Here is a 16,798-nt window from a genome sequence, read left to right on the forward strand (position 1 = left end):
GAATATATTCTGCCACTGTGTCTTCTCATTGTATCGGCCCTGTATCGGCCCATCAGTCATGGTTGAATATATCATGGGTGCACCTAATATATTGTTCGGTGAGTGTATTTCAACCCTGTGCAGCTTATTACTATTTAGTCAGTTTTCTCCTCTGAGTTCTCAAAGACTCTCTTGAATAGCACATAGTCTAAATCGTGTTTTTCTGTGTTGACTGATGACTGGCCATTGCATTTGACTGCAGTCATATTAAATGCAAACAAACATCCTTACACCCCGACCAAATTGCCCAATAAACCACATGCAATAAAAACAAGACAACTGTCCCATTGCAACATTAATTTCTGTGGAAAAATGAACCACCCTACATTACTCAAGTATAACGTAAGTATTTAGCAACCCAAAGATTGTGCTAATTAGCAACTTTAACTACTTGCTAATTTGCAACTACTTAGCATGTTAGCTAACCCTTCCCCTAACCTTAACCTTAATGTAACGTTCGTCTGAAGAGGAAGTGGACCAAGGTGCAGCCTGGTAAGTGTTCATGATCTTTAATTACAAAAACAAACAAAAACAACAAAACAAACAAACAAACAAAAACAACAAAAGAATAACGAACATCACGTTGTGCAGGCTTCACAGAGCTAACAAAAAACAACATCCCACAAAACTAAGGTGGCAAAACAGGCTGCCTAAGTATGATTCCCAATCAGAGACAACGATAGACAGCTGTCCCTGATTGAGAACCATACCCGGCCAAAACATAGAAATAAAGAACATAGAGTTTCCCACCCGAGTCACACCCTGACCAACCAAACATAGAGAATTAAAAGATCTCTACGGTCAGGGCGTGACACTTAACCCTTTTAGCTAACCCTTCCCCTAACCCTTTAACCTAACTCCTAACCTCAACCCTAACCTTAGCCCATAGCCCTAACCCCTAGAGCTAGCTAATGTTAACCACAACAAATTGCAACTTGTAACATATCATACAAAATGGACATTAACACATTAATACATACCATACGAAACATAACATAATGATCGGCTATGAAAAGCCAACTGACATTTACTCCTGAGGTGCTGACCTGTTGCAGCCTCGACAACCACTGTGATTATTATTATTTGACCCTGCTGGTCATCTATGAACATTTGAACATCTTGGCCATGTTCTGTTATAATTGCCACCCGGCACAGCCAGAAGAGGACTGGCCACCCCTCATAGCCTGGTTCCTCTCTAGGTTTCTTCCTAGGTTCCTGCCTTTCTAGGGAGTTTTTCCTAGCCACCATGCTTCTACACCTGCATTGCTTGCCATTTGGGGTTTTAGGCTGGGTTTCTGTACAACACTTTGAGATATCAGCTGGTTTAAGAAGGGCTTTATAAATACATTTGATTTGATTTGATATACTAAATGGAGTACCTTGGATTTGTCAGGATTTGGACAGGATTGTTTTGGTCACTAGATGCCCCCATTGCGCCTTTTTGAACCTTTTGTTTTTCCCTTGTTCTAGTTATTATTTGCACCTGTGCCTCATTTCCTTGTAGGTATTTAAACCCTTGGTGTTCCTCAGTTCTTTGCTCTGTGTTTGTATGTTAGCACCCAGCCCCAGCCATGCTGTGAACATTTATTTCTCTAGTTGGGTTTTCCTGAGGTACTCTGGTTTTTGTTCTTGTTTATTTTTGATTATTCTTTTGAGGTTTGTTTTTTCCCTGCTGTTGTGGATTTTCATTGTATCTTGGAGGATATTCATTTTTTCTCTTGGCATTACTTTTGACGTTGTGGATTTATATTTTTTGCCTGAAGATTTTTTCCTTTATTAAACCACCGTCTCTAGTACTGCTGTGTCTGCCTTATCTTCTAGGTTCTGCCGACTATTAGTGACTGTTTCTCACACCGGGTCCTGACAGTATTGACATAAAGAATGATATGAAATGCTGAGACCATGCTCAGAAAGTGTACTGGCATTTCACTACCAGTACCCACTTTACTTGGGGTAGGGGATAGTGTGCATGTGTGTGTGTGTAAGTGAACGAGAGTGGATGAAGTGATGAGTTTTGCGTGAGTTTCTGTTGCCACTGTGTCATATATTGATTGACAAATGGACAGTGGTGGAAAATGTACCCAATTGTCATACTTGAGTAAAAGTAAAGATACCTTAATAAAAAATGACTGAAGTAAAAGTGAAAGTCAATCAGTAAAATGCAATTTGATTATAAGTCTAAAAGTATTTGGTTTTAAATATACTTAAGTATCAAAAGTAAATGTATAAATCATTTAACATTCTTTATATTAGACAAAACAGATGACACAATTGTTTTAAAAAATGTATATGTACGAATGGCCAGGGGCATACTCCAGTATTCAGACATAATTTACAAACAAAGCATTTTTGTTTAGTGAATCCTCCAGATCAGAGGCAGTAGGGATGACCAGGGATGTTCTTGTAACGGCTGATATCCTCCTCTTCAGACGAAGAGGAGGTGTAGCAGGGATCGGCCCAAAGCGCAGAGTGGTACGTGTCCATGTTTTAATATAATTAACAGAACACTACAAAATAACAATGTAACCTAACCGAAACAGTCCCGTGTGGCACGAACACAGACACAGGAAACAAACACCCACAAACCAACAGTGAAAACAGGCTACCTTAATATGGTTCCCAATCAGAGACAATGCAAAACACCTGCCTCTGATTGAGAACCATATCAGGCCAATTGACAAACCTCAACATAGAAACACATAACATAGACTGCCCACCCCAACTCACGCCCTGACCATACTAACTAAAGACAAAACAAAGGAAAATAAAGGTCAGAACGTGAGAGTTCTCTTGATAAGTATGTGAATTAGACAATTTTACTATCCTGCTATGCATTCAAAATGTAATGAGTACTTTTGGTTGTCAAGGGAAATGTATGGAGTAGAAAGTACATTATTTTCTTTAGGAATTTAGTGGAGTAAAAGTAAAAGTTGTCAAATATAAATAGTAAAGTGAAGTACCGATACCTCGAAATGACTTATGTAGTACTTTAAAGTGTTTTTACTGAAGTACATTACACCACTGCAAATGACGAATCAAACTGGAGAATAAATGAATGTAACATCACTTTATTTACATTAACATTTTTCATTGACATACAGATTTTTGTACAGTTAAAAAAAATCTTCATACCTACACTTTTGTATAATTTATTTTATTAATCATACTTACAATCTTTGGTGGATTTATTGTTCTCCATGTTGAATCAATTATTTTTTTATACAACTCATCATTTTGATCTGTTTGCTTGGTGGCGTTGCTTGTTTTGGCCTTTTCACTGGAAATGTGAAAGAAGGACATTCATACATATTCAGGCTTGATATGGAGGGTTTGAAACTACTGTATGTGTACCTGATATTTTCACTTAGCACACGGTCGTTCTTGAATTGCGGTGGCATATGGGCATGGCATTTTTTTTTTAATTTACATCATTTTAATAGATTTAAAAAAATGTCTTCCCATTGTCACCAGTAGGAGTAGTAACACCAATAACACATTTGAGGTAATTGAGGATTAGCTCATCGCGCTCTAGCGACTCATTGTGGCGGGCAAGGGCGCCTGCAGGCTGACCTCGATTGTCAGTGGAACTGTGTTTTGTCAGTGGAACCACATCCTCTGACACATTGGTGCGGCTGGGTTCCGGGTTAAGCTGGCGGGTGTTAAGGAGTTCGGTTTGGTGTGTTATGTTTCGGAGGACGCATGACTCGACCTTCGCCTCTCCCGAGCCCGTTGGGGAGTTGCAGCGATGAGACAAGATTGTAATTGGATATGACAAAATTGGGAAGAACAAAGGGGGTACAATTTTTGTTATATATATATTATAATAATTTACCGAATTTATATGATTAAACAGGTTGCTCACAATGTTTACTTTCTAGCATTCAAAATATTAGATATGCATCTATAATTCCCCAAAACATCTCACCACAACTCTAATGGGTCACTATGGGGACATGCCAATTTGCTTAACCTAATTACTTTAAACAATGCCTAAACACAAAGTTTTGCAGTTTAAAGAACATGCATTATGTTTTATCATCGATAAACAGTTCACTATAAACAAAAACATGTATGATGTGTACTTATTTGTCATTTTAAAGTGTTTTACATAGTTGCTAAGGTCAAATATATATATATACCTAATATTATAGTCCCTGCATGTCCTACATTGAAATAATCCCTTCACGATTAATACAGTACATTCTCAATACAAATGTAATAGTCTCTTCAATGTTGTTGACTTCCATGTATAAGGCATAAGTGGTCTATCTCTGCTATCTATACCAGACATTCAGGTTTATTCAGTGGGGGGATGATCGTGCTGTGCAATACTGTGTGCTGATAGAAAATCAGCCGTGATTACCACATCCTGTTCTACTATAAATAAACCCTATAAAGGTTCTCGCTGTTATGATATTGGTTGAAATAATACTTTAAAACACTTGACAAAGCCCACCATCATGACACGGTTTGTTCAGAGGAGGGAATTAAATGCCAACAGGAAACTGTTTTCCCCAGTTTAGGTCAGTAGCTGGCAGATCTGCACTGCCTTTCCTACCAAAATGGTCTCTCAGACTCGTGAAGGAATTTGGAATTTGAGACACTGGGGACCCAGGGTGGAACCTGCGGTCAGTTCAGTCGTGTTGTTATGTTGAAAGCCAGACAGTTGTGTATGACAGGATGAGAAAAGAACAAAAACATTATCTGATCATCTTCTTGCTCCTGACTTTCTCACGTTGCTGAGCAGTTTCTTAGATCTGTAAATCCCTTACAATTCCTATACCTCAAACTGATTATCACATTAATTAATTCTTATTCTAACAGGAGTAGTAAACACTAGATTTGTTTATATGTGTTGTTGTCCTTGAGTGCCTGGATCCTACAATGGAAAGTCTGAGTTTAGGGGTTTGGGCAGCAGTGTCAAAGTGCACAGTTAATACTGCTTAAAGTGGAATAAAAGGAGGCAGACTAGCTAGCTAGAATACACCAGATCGAATACGTTTTCAGCTACAATACATACAATAGTAGCCTATGGGCTTCAGCTGTAGCCAAGACCAACCAATGGAGCGGACAATGCAGGGCTGAAAAATAACATTAGCACTTAGGAGGAGTCTGTAAACAGTTTTTGTTCCCACTCTGACAGAATTGGCTAAAATCCTGATATAAGACATGTATAACCCTAACTAACTGATACCTCATATACAGTTGAAGTCGTAAGTTTACATACACTTAGGTTGGAGTCATTAAAACTCGTTTTTCAACCACTCCACAAATGTCTTGTTAACAAACTATAGTTTTGGCAAGTCGGTTAGGACATCTACTTTGTGCATGACACAAGTCATTTTTCCAACAATTGTTTACAGACAGATTATTTCACTTATAATTAACTGTATCACAATTACAGTGGGTCAAAAGTTTACATACACTAAATTGATTGTGCCTTTAAACAGCTTGGAAAACTCCAGAAAATGATGTCATGGCGTTAGCTTCTGAAAGGCTAATTGACATAACTTGGAGGTGTACCTGTTGATGTATTTCAAGGCCTACCTTCAAACTCAGTGCCTCTTTGCTTGACATCATGGGAAAATCAAAAGAAATCCACCAAGACCTCAGAAAAAAACTGTAGACCTCCACAAGTCTGGTTCATCCTTGGGAGCAATTTCCAAACGCCTGAAGGTACCACGTTCATCTGTACAAACAATAGTACGCAAGTATAAACACCATGGGACCACACAGCCATCATACCGCTCAGGAAGGAGAAACGTTCTGTCTCCTAGAGATGAACGTACTTTGGTGTGAAATGTGCAAATCAATTCCAGAACAACAGCAAAGGACCTTGTGAAGATGCTAGAGGAAACGGGTACAAAAGTATCTATATCCACAGTAAAACGAGTCCTATATAGACATAACCTGAAAGGCCGCTCAGCAAGGAAGAAGCCACTGCTTTTTGGTGAAATGTCCTCTGGTCTGATGAAACAAAAATGTAACTGTTTGGCCATAATGACCATCGTTATGTTTGGAGGAAAAAGAGGGATGCTTGCAAGCTGAAAACACCGTGAAGCACGGTGGTGGCATCATCATGTTGTGGGGGTGCTTTGCTGCAGGAGGGACTGGTGCACTTCACAAAATAAATGGCATCATGAGGAGGGAAAATGATGTGGATATATTGAAGCAACATCTCAAGATATCAGTCAGGAAGTTAAAGCTTGGTCGCAAATGGGTCTTACAAATGGACAATGACCCCAAGCATACTTCCAAAGTTGTGGCAAAATGGCTTAAGGACAACAAAGTCAAGGTATTGGAGTGGCCATCACAAAGCCCTGACCTCAACCCTTTTGAAAATTTGTGGGCAGAACTGAAAAAGCGTGTGCGAGCAAGGAGGCCTACAAAGCTGACTCGGTTACACCAGCTCTGTCAGGAGGAATGGGCCAAAATTCACCAAACTTATTGTGGGAAGGTTGTGGAAGGCTACCCGAAACGTTTGACCCAAGTTAAACAATTTAAAGGCAATGCTACCAAATACTAATTGAGTGTATGTAAACTTCTGACCCACTGGGAATGTGATGAAAGAAATAAAAGCTGAAATAAATAATTCTCTCTACTATTATTCTAACATTTCACATTCTTAAAATAAAGTGGTGATCCTAATTGACCTAAGACAGGGAATTTTTACTCGGATTAAATGTCAGGAATTGTGAAAAACTGAGTTTAAATGTATTTGGCTAAGGTGTATGTAAACTTCCAACTTCAACTGTAGATGTACATATTACCTCAATTTCCTCTTCTAACTGGTGCCCCCGCACATTGACTCTGTACCGGTACCCCATGTATATAGTCTCGCTATTGTTATTTTACTGCTGCTATTTAATTATTTGTTACTTTTATTTTTCTACTTATCTATTTTTTACTGAACACTTATTTTTGTTTTTTTCTTAACTTCTTAAAGCATTGTTGGTTAAGGGCTTGTAAGTAAGCATTTCACTGTAAGGTGTTATTCTACTATTATTCTAACATTTCACATTCTTAAAATAAAGTGGTGATCCTAACTGACCTAAAACAGGGAATTTTTACTTGGATTAAATGTCAGGAATTGTAAAAAAACTGAGTTTAAATGTATTTGGCTAAGGTGTATGTAAACTTCCGACTTCAACTGTATATAATATACAAACTGGAGAGGAAACAGAGGAGCGAGGGTTGAAATGGCCTTTTTAAAGTGTGTGTTTGTTTCCCTTTTTAGAGCTGGTCTAGGAGGAGCGGGAGGGGAGGGTGTCCTTGGGTTTACCCCTCTGGGCTGCTAGGCCACAACAGTGCAGATAGACACAGACAGGATGGATGAAGGCCAGCAGGCTGAGTAACGTCAGGGCTATGTTCACCTGAAGATGAAAGAGAAAAGAGAGAGAGTGATGAGGGGGAATTGAGATGGGGTCACCACTCTGCAGTAAGTCCACATTAGAACATAATGGTAAACGTTAAAGCCTGCTGCAAAGCTCTCCCAAAGGTAAAGGTAGTCTATCTGGTCAATCTGATAACAGTAGCTCCACTCACGTATAGTGGGTCTCCTCCTAGCACTCCTTTGACCAGGGTAAAGCAGGGGTATTGCAGCAGAGCCACCACTGCAGACAGAGCCATGATCATACCATACAGCTTCCCAAAGTGACACGGAGGAAAACTACACAGAGGGAGGGAGGCAAGGGAGATAATTTAATTAATTTGTTACTACTGTACAAAAGTATGACACTAAGAAGGTGTGAGCGTCTATTGTCTGTACTCCCCTTATCCTGTTGCATAATGTTTGTTATTGCAAACGGGTGGTGTGTGTGTGTGTGTGTGTGTGTGTGTGTGTGTGTGTGTGTGTGTGTGTGTGTGTGTGTGTGTGTGTGTGTGTGTGTGTGTGTGTGTGTGTGTGACTCACGCAATGCTGATGAAGGCTGCATTGCCTCCATAGAGGAAGGATCGGTTGAGGACCTGCAGGATGAAGGTGAGGTACTGGAGGGGGAGGAAGGGGGTGGAGGCACAGATGGAGAACAAGACACACTGCAGTGCCGTCAGTGTCAGGGAGAGCACTGATGCACGCAGGTCTGCCTCCTTCTCACTCATTCCTGCACACACACACAAACATACACCAAAACATACAGTATGTACACACACATATACACACACAAACACACAGATAGGATTAGTGTTGTGTTTACAAACCCATGCATATGTTACACCCTTCCCCGCCCCCTTCACAGTTAGATATCAGGGTCAGAGAATCAAGCAGTTCTCAGGGATCTGGTGTTGAAGTTAGTTTAGAGTATAATTTCACTTACGAGTTTTCACAAAAATACAGTTTTGTACACATATTTCAGTAGTGTGAAGATGTTAATCTCGATTTAATTCTGTCTTCTCCATTTCTACACCACCTCCTTAGGTAGCATACGACACCACCACTTCAGTCACCCCTTTCCAAGCAGTAATGTACTGAAGGTCAGAGGCTCTTCAGGCCAAATGTTCCTCCAGTAGAACTCTTAATAGCAGAGCAATGTATTTGAAAACAGCTGTAATGTATAGACATCCTTATATTTCAGACTTGTTTTATTGAGTTTTAACTGAAATTGCAGGAACAGCCTGTTACATTCTGAAATTGTTGGCATAGCAAAGAAAGTAACCTGCGAAATAACTTTCTTTGTGTGTTTGGTTTGGAGTGTGAGTGTGTGAGGTTTCACATGTGTGTTGTAGAGAATTTGTATTAGTGTCTATAGGTGAAGTTTGTACCTGGGGCCCTGGGCTTGCCCTTGTGTCGGTCCATGATGAGGCCATTCCAGGGGGCACACAGCACTCCACAAAGCTGGGTTACAGCAAAAGCATTGGTGTATGTGCTCACTGCAGGGAAAAACAGAGCGGAATAAGGACGTGCTTAGAAAGAGAGGAGTTACACTTTAAACAACTTTTCTTTGTAAGTCTACTTTATTAAACATCAGTAAGATATTTATAAACGGTTAAGACAGTAATACACTACATGGCCAAAAGTACATCTCATTCCAAAATTGTGGGCATTAATATGGAGTTGGTCCCCCTTTGCTGCTATAACAACCTCCACTCTTCTGGGAAGGCTTTCCACTAGATGTTGGAGCGTTGCTGCAGGGAGTTGCTTCCATTCAGCCACAAGAGCATTAGTGAGGTCGGGCACTGATGTTGGGCGATTAAGCCTGGCTCGCAGTTGGCGATCCAATTCATCCCAAAGGTGTTCGATGGGGTTGAGGTCAGGGCTCTGTGCAGGCCAGTCAAGTTCTTCCACACCGATCTCGACAAACTATTTCTGTATGGACCTCACTTTGTGCACGGGGGCAATGTCATACTGAAACAGGAAAGGGCCTTTCCCAAACTGTTGCCACAAAGTTGGAAGCACAAAATCGTCTAGAATGTTATTGTATGCTGTAGCGTTAAGATTTCGCTTCACCAGATCTAAGGGGCCTAGCCCGAACAATGAAAAACAGCCCCGGACCATTATTCCTTCTCCTGGCAAACTTTACGGTTGGCACTATGTATTCGGGCAGGTAGCGTTCTCCTGGCATCCGCCAAACCCAGATTGGTCCATCGGACTGCCAGATAGTGAAGCGTGATTCATCACTCTAGAGAACGTGTTTCACTGCTCCAGAGTCCAATGACAGCAAGCTTTACACCACTCAAGCCGATGCTTGGCATTGCGCACGGTGATCTTAGGCTTGTATGCGGCTGGTCGGAAATGGAAACTCATTTCATGGAATCTCATTTCATGAAGCACACGATGAACAGTTCTTGCGCTGACATTGCTTCTAGAGGCAGCTTGGAACTCGGCAGCGAGTGTTGCAACCGGGAACAGACCATTTCTACGCGCTAAGCGCTTCAGCACTCGGCGGTCCCATTCTGCGAGGTTGTGTGGCCTACCACTTCGCAGCTGAGCCGTTGTTACTCCTAGATGTTTCCACTTCACAATACCAGCACTTACAGTTGACCGGCGCAGCTCTAGCAGGAATTTGAAGAACTGACTTGTTGGAAAGGTGGCATCATATGATGGTGCCACGTTGAAAGTCACTGAGCTCTTCAGTGCGGTTCATTCTACTACCAATGCTCGTCTATGGATATTCTATTGCTGTGTGCTCGATTTTATACACCTGTCAGCAACAGGTGTGGCTGAAATAGCCGGAGCCACTAATTTGAAGGGGCGTCCACATAGTTTTGGCATATATATATAATGTCTGATGCATAAGTATAATGTCTGGCTTTTGTAAGTGTGTGTGTGTGTGAGTGTGTATGTGTGTGTGTACCAAGAGAGGGTTCTCCCTGGGTCAGTCTCTGCAGCATGGGGTTGAGGGTGCCGATGAACAGGTAGTGCCTCAGCTGCATGACAGATAACCACACCAGGTGCCAGAGGAAGAACTTGGACAGGAAACACTCCCAGAAAGTAGCCACTGAGAGGGGGTGGGGAGGAGAGGAAGAGGTCAAATCAGTCACAAATACACACAGATTATGTAATTGCAGTTAACAAGGTCTGTATGGTCAACCAATCATGAACATATGGGACAAGGGAACGAGAAGGGCTGATATCAAGTTAACCTAAATCTACACACCTTTCTCTGCGCTCTCATTGTTAAAAGGCGTTTCCTCCGTGACATCATCACTCTGCACGCTGGCAATTGCTGCTGCCTGCTCCGGGCTGAAGGTCTTGGTCTGGCCACAGTTTATTCTGTCACAGGAAGTTATAGCAACACTGGTTATAGTCACACAGAGAACAGACAGACTGGACCCACAGGGGGTGTGCTGGGGTCTCTAGTTTGTTAGAGCTTCTGCTAAGAGCAACAAACACTCAGCAGACATGTATTCCCTTCTTTCCCTGGGTCTATTTTCTATCCAACTCCTGTTCTTACCCCTAGGTGTAGCCCTCAGGGAGGGGGTAGGTGATGTGTTCTTTCACGTAGGTATAGCCCTCAGGGAGGGGGTAGGGGATGTGTTCTTTCACCTAGGTGTAGCCCTCAGGGGGGGGGGGGGATGTGTTCTTACCCGTAGGTGTAGCCCTCAGGGAGGGGGTAGGGGATGTGTTCTTTCACGTAGGTGTAGCCCTCAGGGAGGGGGTAGGGGATGTGTTCTTACCCCTAGGTGTAGCCCTCAGGGAGGGGGTAGGAGTTGTGTTCTTACCCCTAGGTGTAGCCCTCAGGGAGGGGGTAGGAGTTGTGTTCAAGGAATACCTAGGATAGGATAAAGCAATCCTTCTGCCCCCCCCCCCCCCTTAAAAGATTTAGATGCACTATTGTAAAGTGGCTGTTCCACTGGATGTCATAAGGTGAATGCACCAATTTGTAAGTCGCTCTGGATAAGAGCGTCTGCTAAATGACTTAAATGTAAATGTAAATGTGTTCTTACCCCTAGGTGTAGCCCTCAGGGAGGGGGTAGGGGATGTGTTCTTACCCGTAGGTATAGCCCTCAGGGAGGGGGTAGGGGATGTGTTCTTACCCGTAGGTGTATCCCTCAGGGAGGGGGTAGGGGATGTGTTCTTACCCGTAGGTGTGGCCCTCAGGGAGGGGGTAGGGGATGTGTTATCATACCCCTAGGTGTAGCCCTCAGGGGGGGGGGGGGGGGGGGGGGGGGTGTTCTTACCCGTAGGTGTAGCCCTCAGGGAGGGGGTAGGGGATGTGTGTTCTGGGTAGCAGGAGGAAGGTCCTGACCAGGTGGATGATGCCACACGCAGCCAGGAAGAGGAAAGAGGCATGCAGAGAGATCCCAGCCTCAAATAGCAGCTAGAGCAGAAGAGAGGCAGGAGGGATGGCATCATTATCACCATCATCATCATCAGTACCTCATTGACTGCTATCAATTTATAATCTCTGTGTGTGTGTGTGTGTCTTACCTTGATGATGAGGAAGAGTGCGGAGGAGGAGTCGAAGGCACCATTGTAGAGGGTGATGATGGTGGAGCGAGCGGAACCAAACAGGTTGCCTATCTACAGGAGTAACAGAGAAGTGAAGCATATTTCATGAGTACATACCACAGACTGACAAAACACCAAGTCAAACAAGTCAAATGCTATATCATGAGTGTGTTCCCAGTCATGGTCCTCTTTAATTACTCAGCGAACTCTGCCCTGAGGACTGCTGTGTACATGACTGATGTTTATTCAGGAGGTAATGAATATGAGAGAACAGACCTGCATGTTGGTGACCAGAAACAAGATGCCTCCCACAGAGATGCAGGACAGCGCCGGGAAGAGGAGGACGGACAGAGCTGAGAGAAAAACAGAACAGACCTAAATCTTGCGAATTGCTGACCAAAGTGTAACAAACGTTCCAACTGTTGATAAAAATGTATCAAAAGCTTTGGGGTTTGGGTAAGCTGTGCCATAAAGCCTGTTTTTGAAAAGTCAATGATTTTACCTGGACTTGAGAAGGCCACAAACAAGGCACCAGAAGTGTACATTGATCTGGAGAAGACACACACATACACACTCGCTGACAATCAGAAACACAATGTCACAATGAGACCAGTCAGGGGGTAATGTTAAAAAATACTTTGTTTAACTTCCCTCTGGTTGTTCCTCCCACTATCCTAGCCCTGTTTTAAGAGCCTTAGCCAACATTAGCTGTGTTTTCCTGGTCCTAGCTACAAGGTCGAGGTCCCATCTCAACCTCTTCTATTCTTATTATTTCACCTTTATTTAACCAGCTAGGCCAGTTGAGAACGCTTTCTCATTTACAACTGCAACCTGGCCAAGAGAAAGCAAAGCAGTGCGACAAAAACAACAACACAGAGTTACACATAAACCTCCCTCTCTAGTCTCTATCCTCTCTCTATTTGCATTCCTTCTCTTTTCATTTCCCCTCCACCTAGTGTGAAAACATGTGGATTTGCTTCTGATTGGCGTTGGAGGCGATGTATGGGGAGTTTGTTGATGCAGATTTGGAATCTGGGGCTATGGAAGGTTTTTTCAGTAACTGGGTCTGTGCCACATTAACCCTAGTTGGCCCAGTCTAACCCCATCAACCCCAGGCTCAACCACACCCTGAACACTCACAGTCAACAACATAACCCCCAGCCTTTAACTATATCTGTAATTGTCTCCCACCGTGTCCAACTTCATTCCTCTTTCTCACTCCCTCTCTGCTTGGCATGTCCACTCTCCCTTCATTCCTTACCTCTGGCAGTGCTCGCCCTCTGGCGCTGTCTTGCACCGTCTCTTGGATAACTAGGCACTGAGTCCAATCTACTCCAACAGGAAACTAGAGGCCCAGACAACTCAACTCACACCTTCACCAGCACTTTCCATTGGCCTATCCTTGGCTTTCTTTTCTCTCTCTCTCTCTCTCTCTCTCTCTCTCTCTCTCTCTCTCTCTCTCTCTCTCTCTCTCTCTCTCTCTCTCTCTCTCTCTCTCTCTCTCTCTCTCTCTTTCACCCACTCACACAAACACAACTCCCCTCTCCCTTGCTCGTCCCAGAGCGTTCTCCACATCTGTTATTGTGAACAGACATGGGAACCCATCCAAAGGAAATAACAGGATGTGACAGACAGAAAAAGAGTGACTTAGCACTGGATGGTACACATCCTCATGCTTTCCACCGTCACTTAAATACCACAAACAGAGAGACAGATAGGCAGGGACAGAGTGAAACTGTTGCAGAGAGTGGTAAAGAGAGAGACAGATAGGCAGGGACAGAGTGAAACTGTTGCAGAGAGTGGTAAAGAGAGAGACAGATAGGCAGGGACAGAGTGAAACTGTTGCAGAGAGTGGTAAAGAGAGAGACAGATAGGCAGGGACAGAGTGAAACTGTTGGAGAGAGTGGTAAAGAGAGAGACTGATAGAGGTTCTCTGTTATGGCTGAGGCAATGGCAGACTGTGTTTAGTTTAGTATTATAAACTGGGTAGTTTGGGTCCTGGATGCTGATTGGCTGAAAGCTGTGGTATATCAGACAATATACCACAGGTATGACAGAAAATTACTGCTCTAATTACGTTCATAACCAGTTTGTAATAGCAATAATGCACCTGGGGGGTTTGTGGTATATGATCAACATACCACGGCTAATGGCTGTATCCAGGCACTCCCTGTTGCGTCGTGCTTAAGAACAACCCTTAGCCGTGGTATATTGGTTATAAACACAACCCCTCTGGCCTTATTGCCAGCTGTCTGGCTGCTTCATAGCACTGTGCTTTTTGACGGTCTCTCAGTCTAACAGCCATAAAATGAGCCGTTAGTACAGCATCAACCAGAGACAAAGAAATCTCAACTCCCATGAGATTAGGCATGTAATAAAGCCTCATTAACTCTGAACAGATTCTTAAACATTTAACAAGACTCTATAATATACTGTCTTCACGTAAGGCCAAACCATTGCGGGTAACTCAACACTAAGCGCACATCAATGGTTGATGTCAACGGGATATTTGCGTGAAAGGTCAAGATACAGTCTCAAGATAAGATAAGACAAGGCTCATATAGCTGTGCTCAGTATCTTGTTTTAGTGACACTACTGCATTAGGTTGTTTACGTTATGGATATGGTTGAATATAGGTTATCAACCCTGTGCAGCTTAATGATGCGTTCTAACATGTTTACAAAAAGACTCACATTCCCAGCAGCCTGGTCACCATGGTGCCAAAACGGTCGAACAGGAAGCCATTAGGCAGCAGCAAGAAGTTGTTCATGAAGGAAGCGATAGTGAAGATGAGGGAGAACTGTTCATCCTGAGCACTGCAGTCTGACACACACACACACACACACACACACACACACACACACACACACACACACACACACACACACACACACACACACACACACACACAATCAGAGTGCTGTCAGTATGGGCAGGTGTGTGTGCATGAGTGTGCCCAGACCTCTGAATGACCTTAAACATTTTTATTTGTATTTTAAGATATACTGTGAATCCAAACAAATTATACATTATGTTTGAAACGGGATGGTGAGGTGTCTCAGTCACTGACCTACGAATTGTGTTCCATTGACCCCGGTAGTGTTGACACACAGGTAGCTGAAGTAGCCTTCCGTCTTCAGGACGAACACCAGGGAGGCCCAGCCAAAAACGACCCCCGCAAAACACAGGCACTCCAGCAGTCCTGTGACCAGGGTCAGCCACCGCCGCACCACCGCCTCACCCTTACAACCCAGCATGGTCTTGTCCCGCACTTTCACTCTTTTTAGGTTCCCTGGTGGAGTCACTTCACCTAAGAGAGAAAACAAGAAAAATAGAAAATCAGAAAACAAAACCCAACAAAGATTTTTAAAAGCCCATCTCTTCTCTGAAAGTGATTTCAAATCTGAATGACTCTCTTGAATGCCCTCTTGAATAGCATATACCCCAAAATAATGCTTTTCTGTGTCGTTTTGAGCGACTGGCCATTGCATTTTGCTGCAATCGCATTGAAGGCAAACATACATTTGTAACATTCCAAACACATTGCCAAAGAAACTAGATGTAATAAAAAAGAGACAGCTGCTCTGTCGCAACATTCAGTTCTGTGGACAAATGAACCACTTACTCACAGTTCAGAAGAAGATCTCCAGCTACTCTTATAAAACTACTCCCCTCACTTCTCTCAACTCTCTTTTATAGTTTATATAGCCTTCCTTCCACCCAGTCTCCCCTCCCCTTCATTTGACCCCTCCTCTCCCCTAAATCCCTCTCTCTCTCACCAAATGAAGCCCAATTTTCAAGGTTTTGTCTGATGGCGAATACATGAATGTGAAGGAAAAGATACAACGAAAGAAAGCCAATACACACCATGAAAGCAAATTAAATGACATATGGGAGAGATACTTCCAAAATTGCCCATCTGTAAAAAGGACTGTTCATTTATCTGCACTGTTTTGCTTGTCTAAACTGTTGCTATTTACATTGGTAGTGAATGACCAGTGTCTTTCAATGTGAATCAAGGGCATTAGCACTTAGCCTTTAACATTCATGTGGTCCCTCTCTCACTCATTCAATCCCTACTAGTAGTCAAAAGGGCTGGAAGACTCAATGGGTGATGCAACTAAACTATGAATAACGACCACAAGGTCTGATAATGTCATAATTCAGTTTTTACACCTCGGATCACAAGACCCTCTTTGCCAGAACACAGCGTAACTTCCTCAAATCCATGACCGCATACGTCAAAAGAGACAGAGAGAGCGAAAGAGAGAAATAGAGACAGAGAGAGAGATATAAATATAGACAGAGCGAGAGAGAGGATGATTACTTAACAACACACTCAGACACACACACACACACAGCTTGGTACTCTGCTGTGTTGAAGGTCAGGGTGAAGTTCTAATCTCTTTCAGATGCGTTCAGGGCTGAGAAGTCAAAAGCATCTGGGAAGAAGCGATGGATGAGTGCACAGAACACCGGCCCATCACACCATGAAGATGAGAAGTTCTCTACGGAAATGCCCCGGGAAAGAGGTGGCAGGCAGAGGGAAATTGCGACAGAGAGAGAGAGAATAAAAGAGGGAGAGAGAAATAGAGAGAGAGAGAAAGAGATATTGAGACAAGAGAGAGCGAGAAAGCGAAATAGAGTCAGAGAAAGAGAGAGTTGAGATAAAAACATACAGTCTATCACACATAAAGAAACAGTTATCAAACATACAGAGTCAGAGAGATCCTACATTCCCATCCTATTCAGATCCATGACTTGTTATGTGTGATAGGATTTATCTTATGCATAATAAACTCAGGAACAAGAAACGTCCTCTCACTGTCAACTGCGTTTATTTTCAACAAACTTAAGATGTGTAAATATTTG

At 42.9% G+C, this 16,798-nt stretch overlaps 1 protein-coding gene across 1 annotated transcript; it reads right to left on the reverse strand.

Moving 5' to 3' along the window:
• Positions 1-3,091: 3,091 nt before the first annotated feature.
• Positions 3,092-15,611, reverse strand: LOC129858113 (equilibrative nucleobase transporter 1-like). Its single transcript, XM_055927075.1, has 13 exons — positions 15,556-15,611; positions 14,997-15,236; positions 14,620-14,749; positions 12,429-12,475; positions 12,203-12,279; positions 11,906-11,998; positions 11,656-11,795; positions 10,632-10,747; positions 10,329-10,472; positions 8,797-8,904; positions 7,952-8,138; positions 7,585-7,708; positions 3,092-7,412 (listed from the first exon to the last, which is right to left on the reverse strand). The coding sequence occupies exons 2-13, from the start codon at positions 15,181-15,183 to the stop codon at positions 7,284-7,286; spliced, it is 1,482 nt and encodes a 493-aa protein (XP_055783050.1). The 5' UTR covers positions 15,184-15,236; positions 15,556-15,611; the 3' UTR covers positions 3,092-7,283.
• Positions 15,612-16,798: the final 1,187 nt, after the last annotated feature.

Source organism: Salvelinus fontinalis, chromosome 6, assembly GCF_029448725.1.
Source record: "Salvelinus fontinalis isolate EN_2023a chromosome 6, ASM2944872v1, whole genome shotgun sequence".
NCBI classification, from domain to species: Eukaryota; Metazoa; Chordata; class Actinopteri; order Salmoniformes; family Salmonidae; genus Salvelinus; species Salvelinus fontinalis.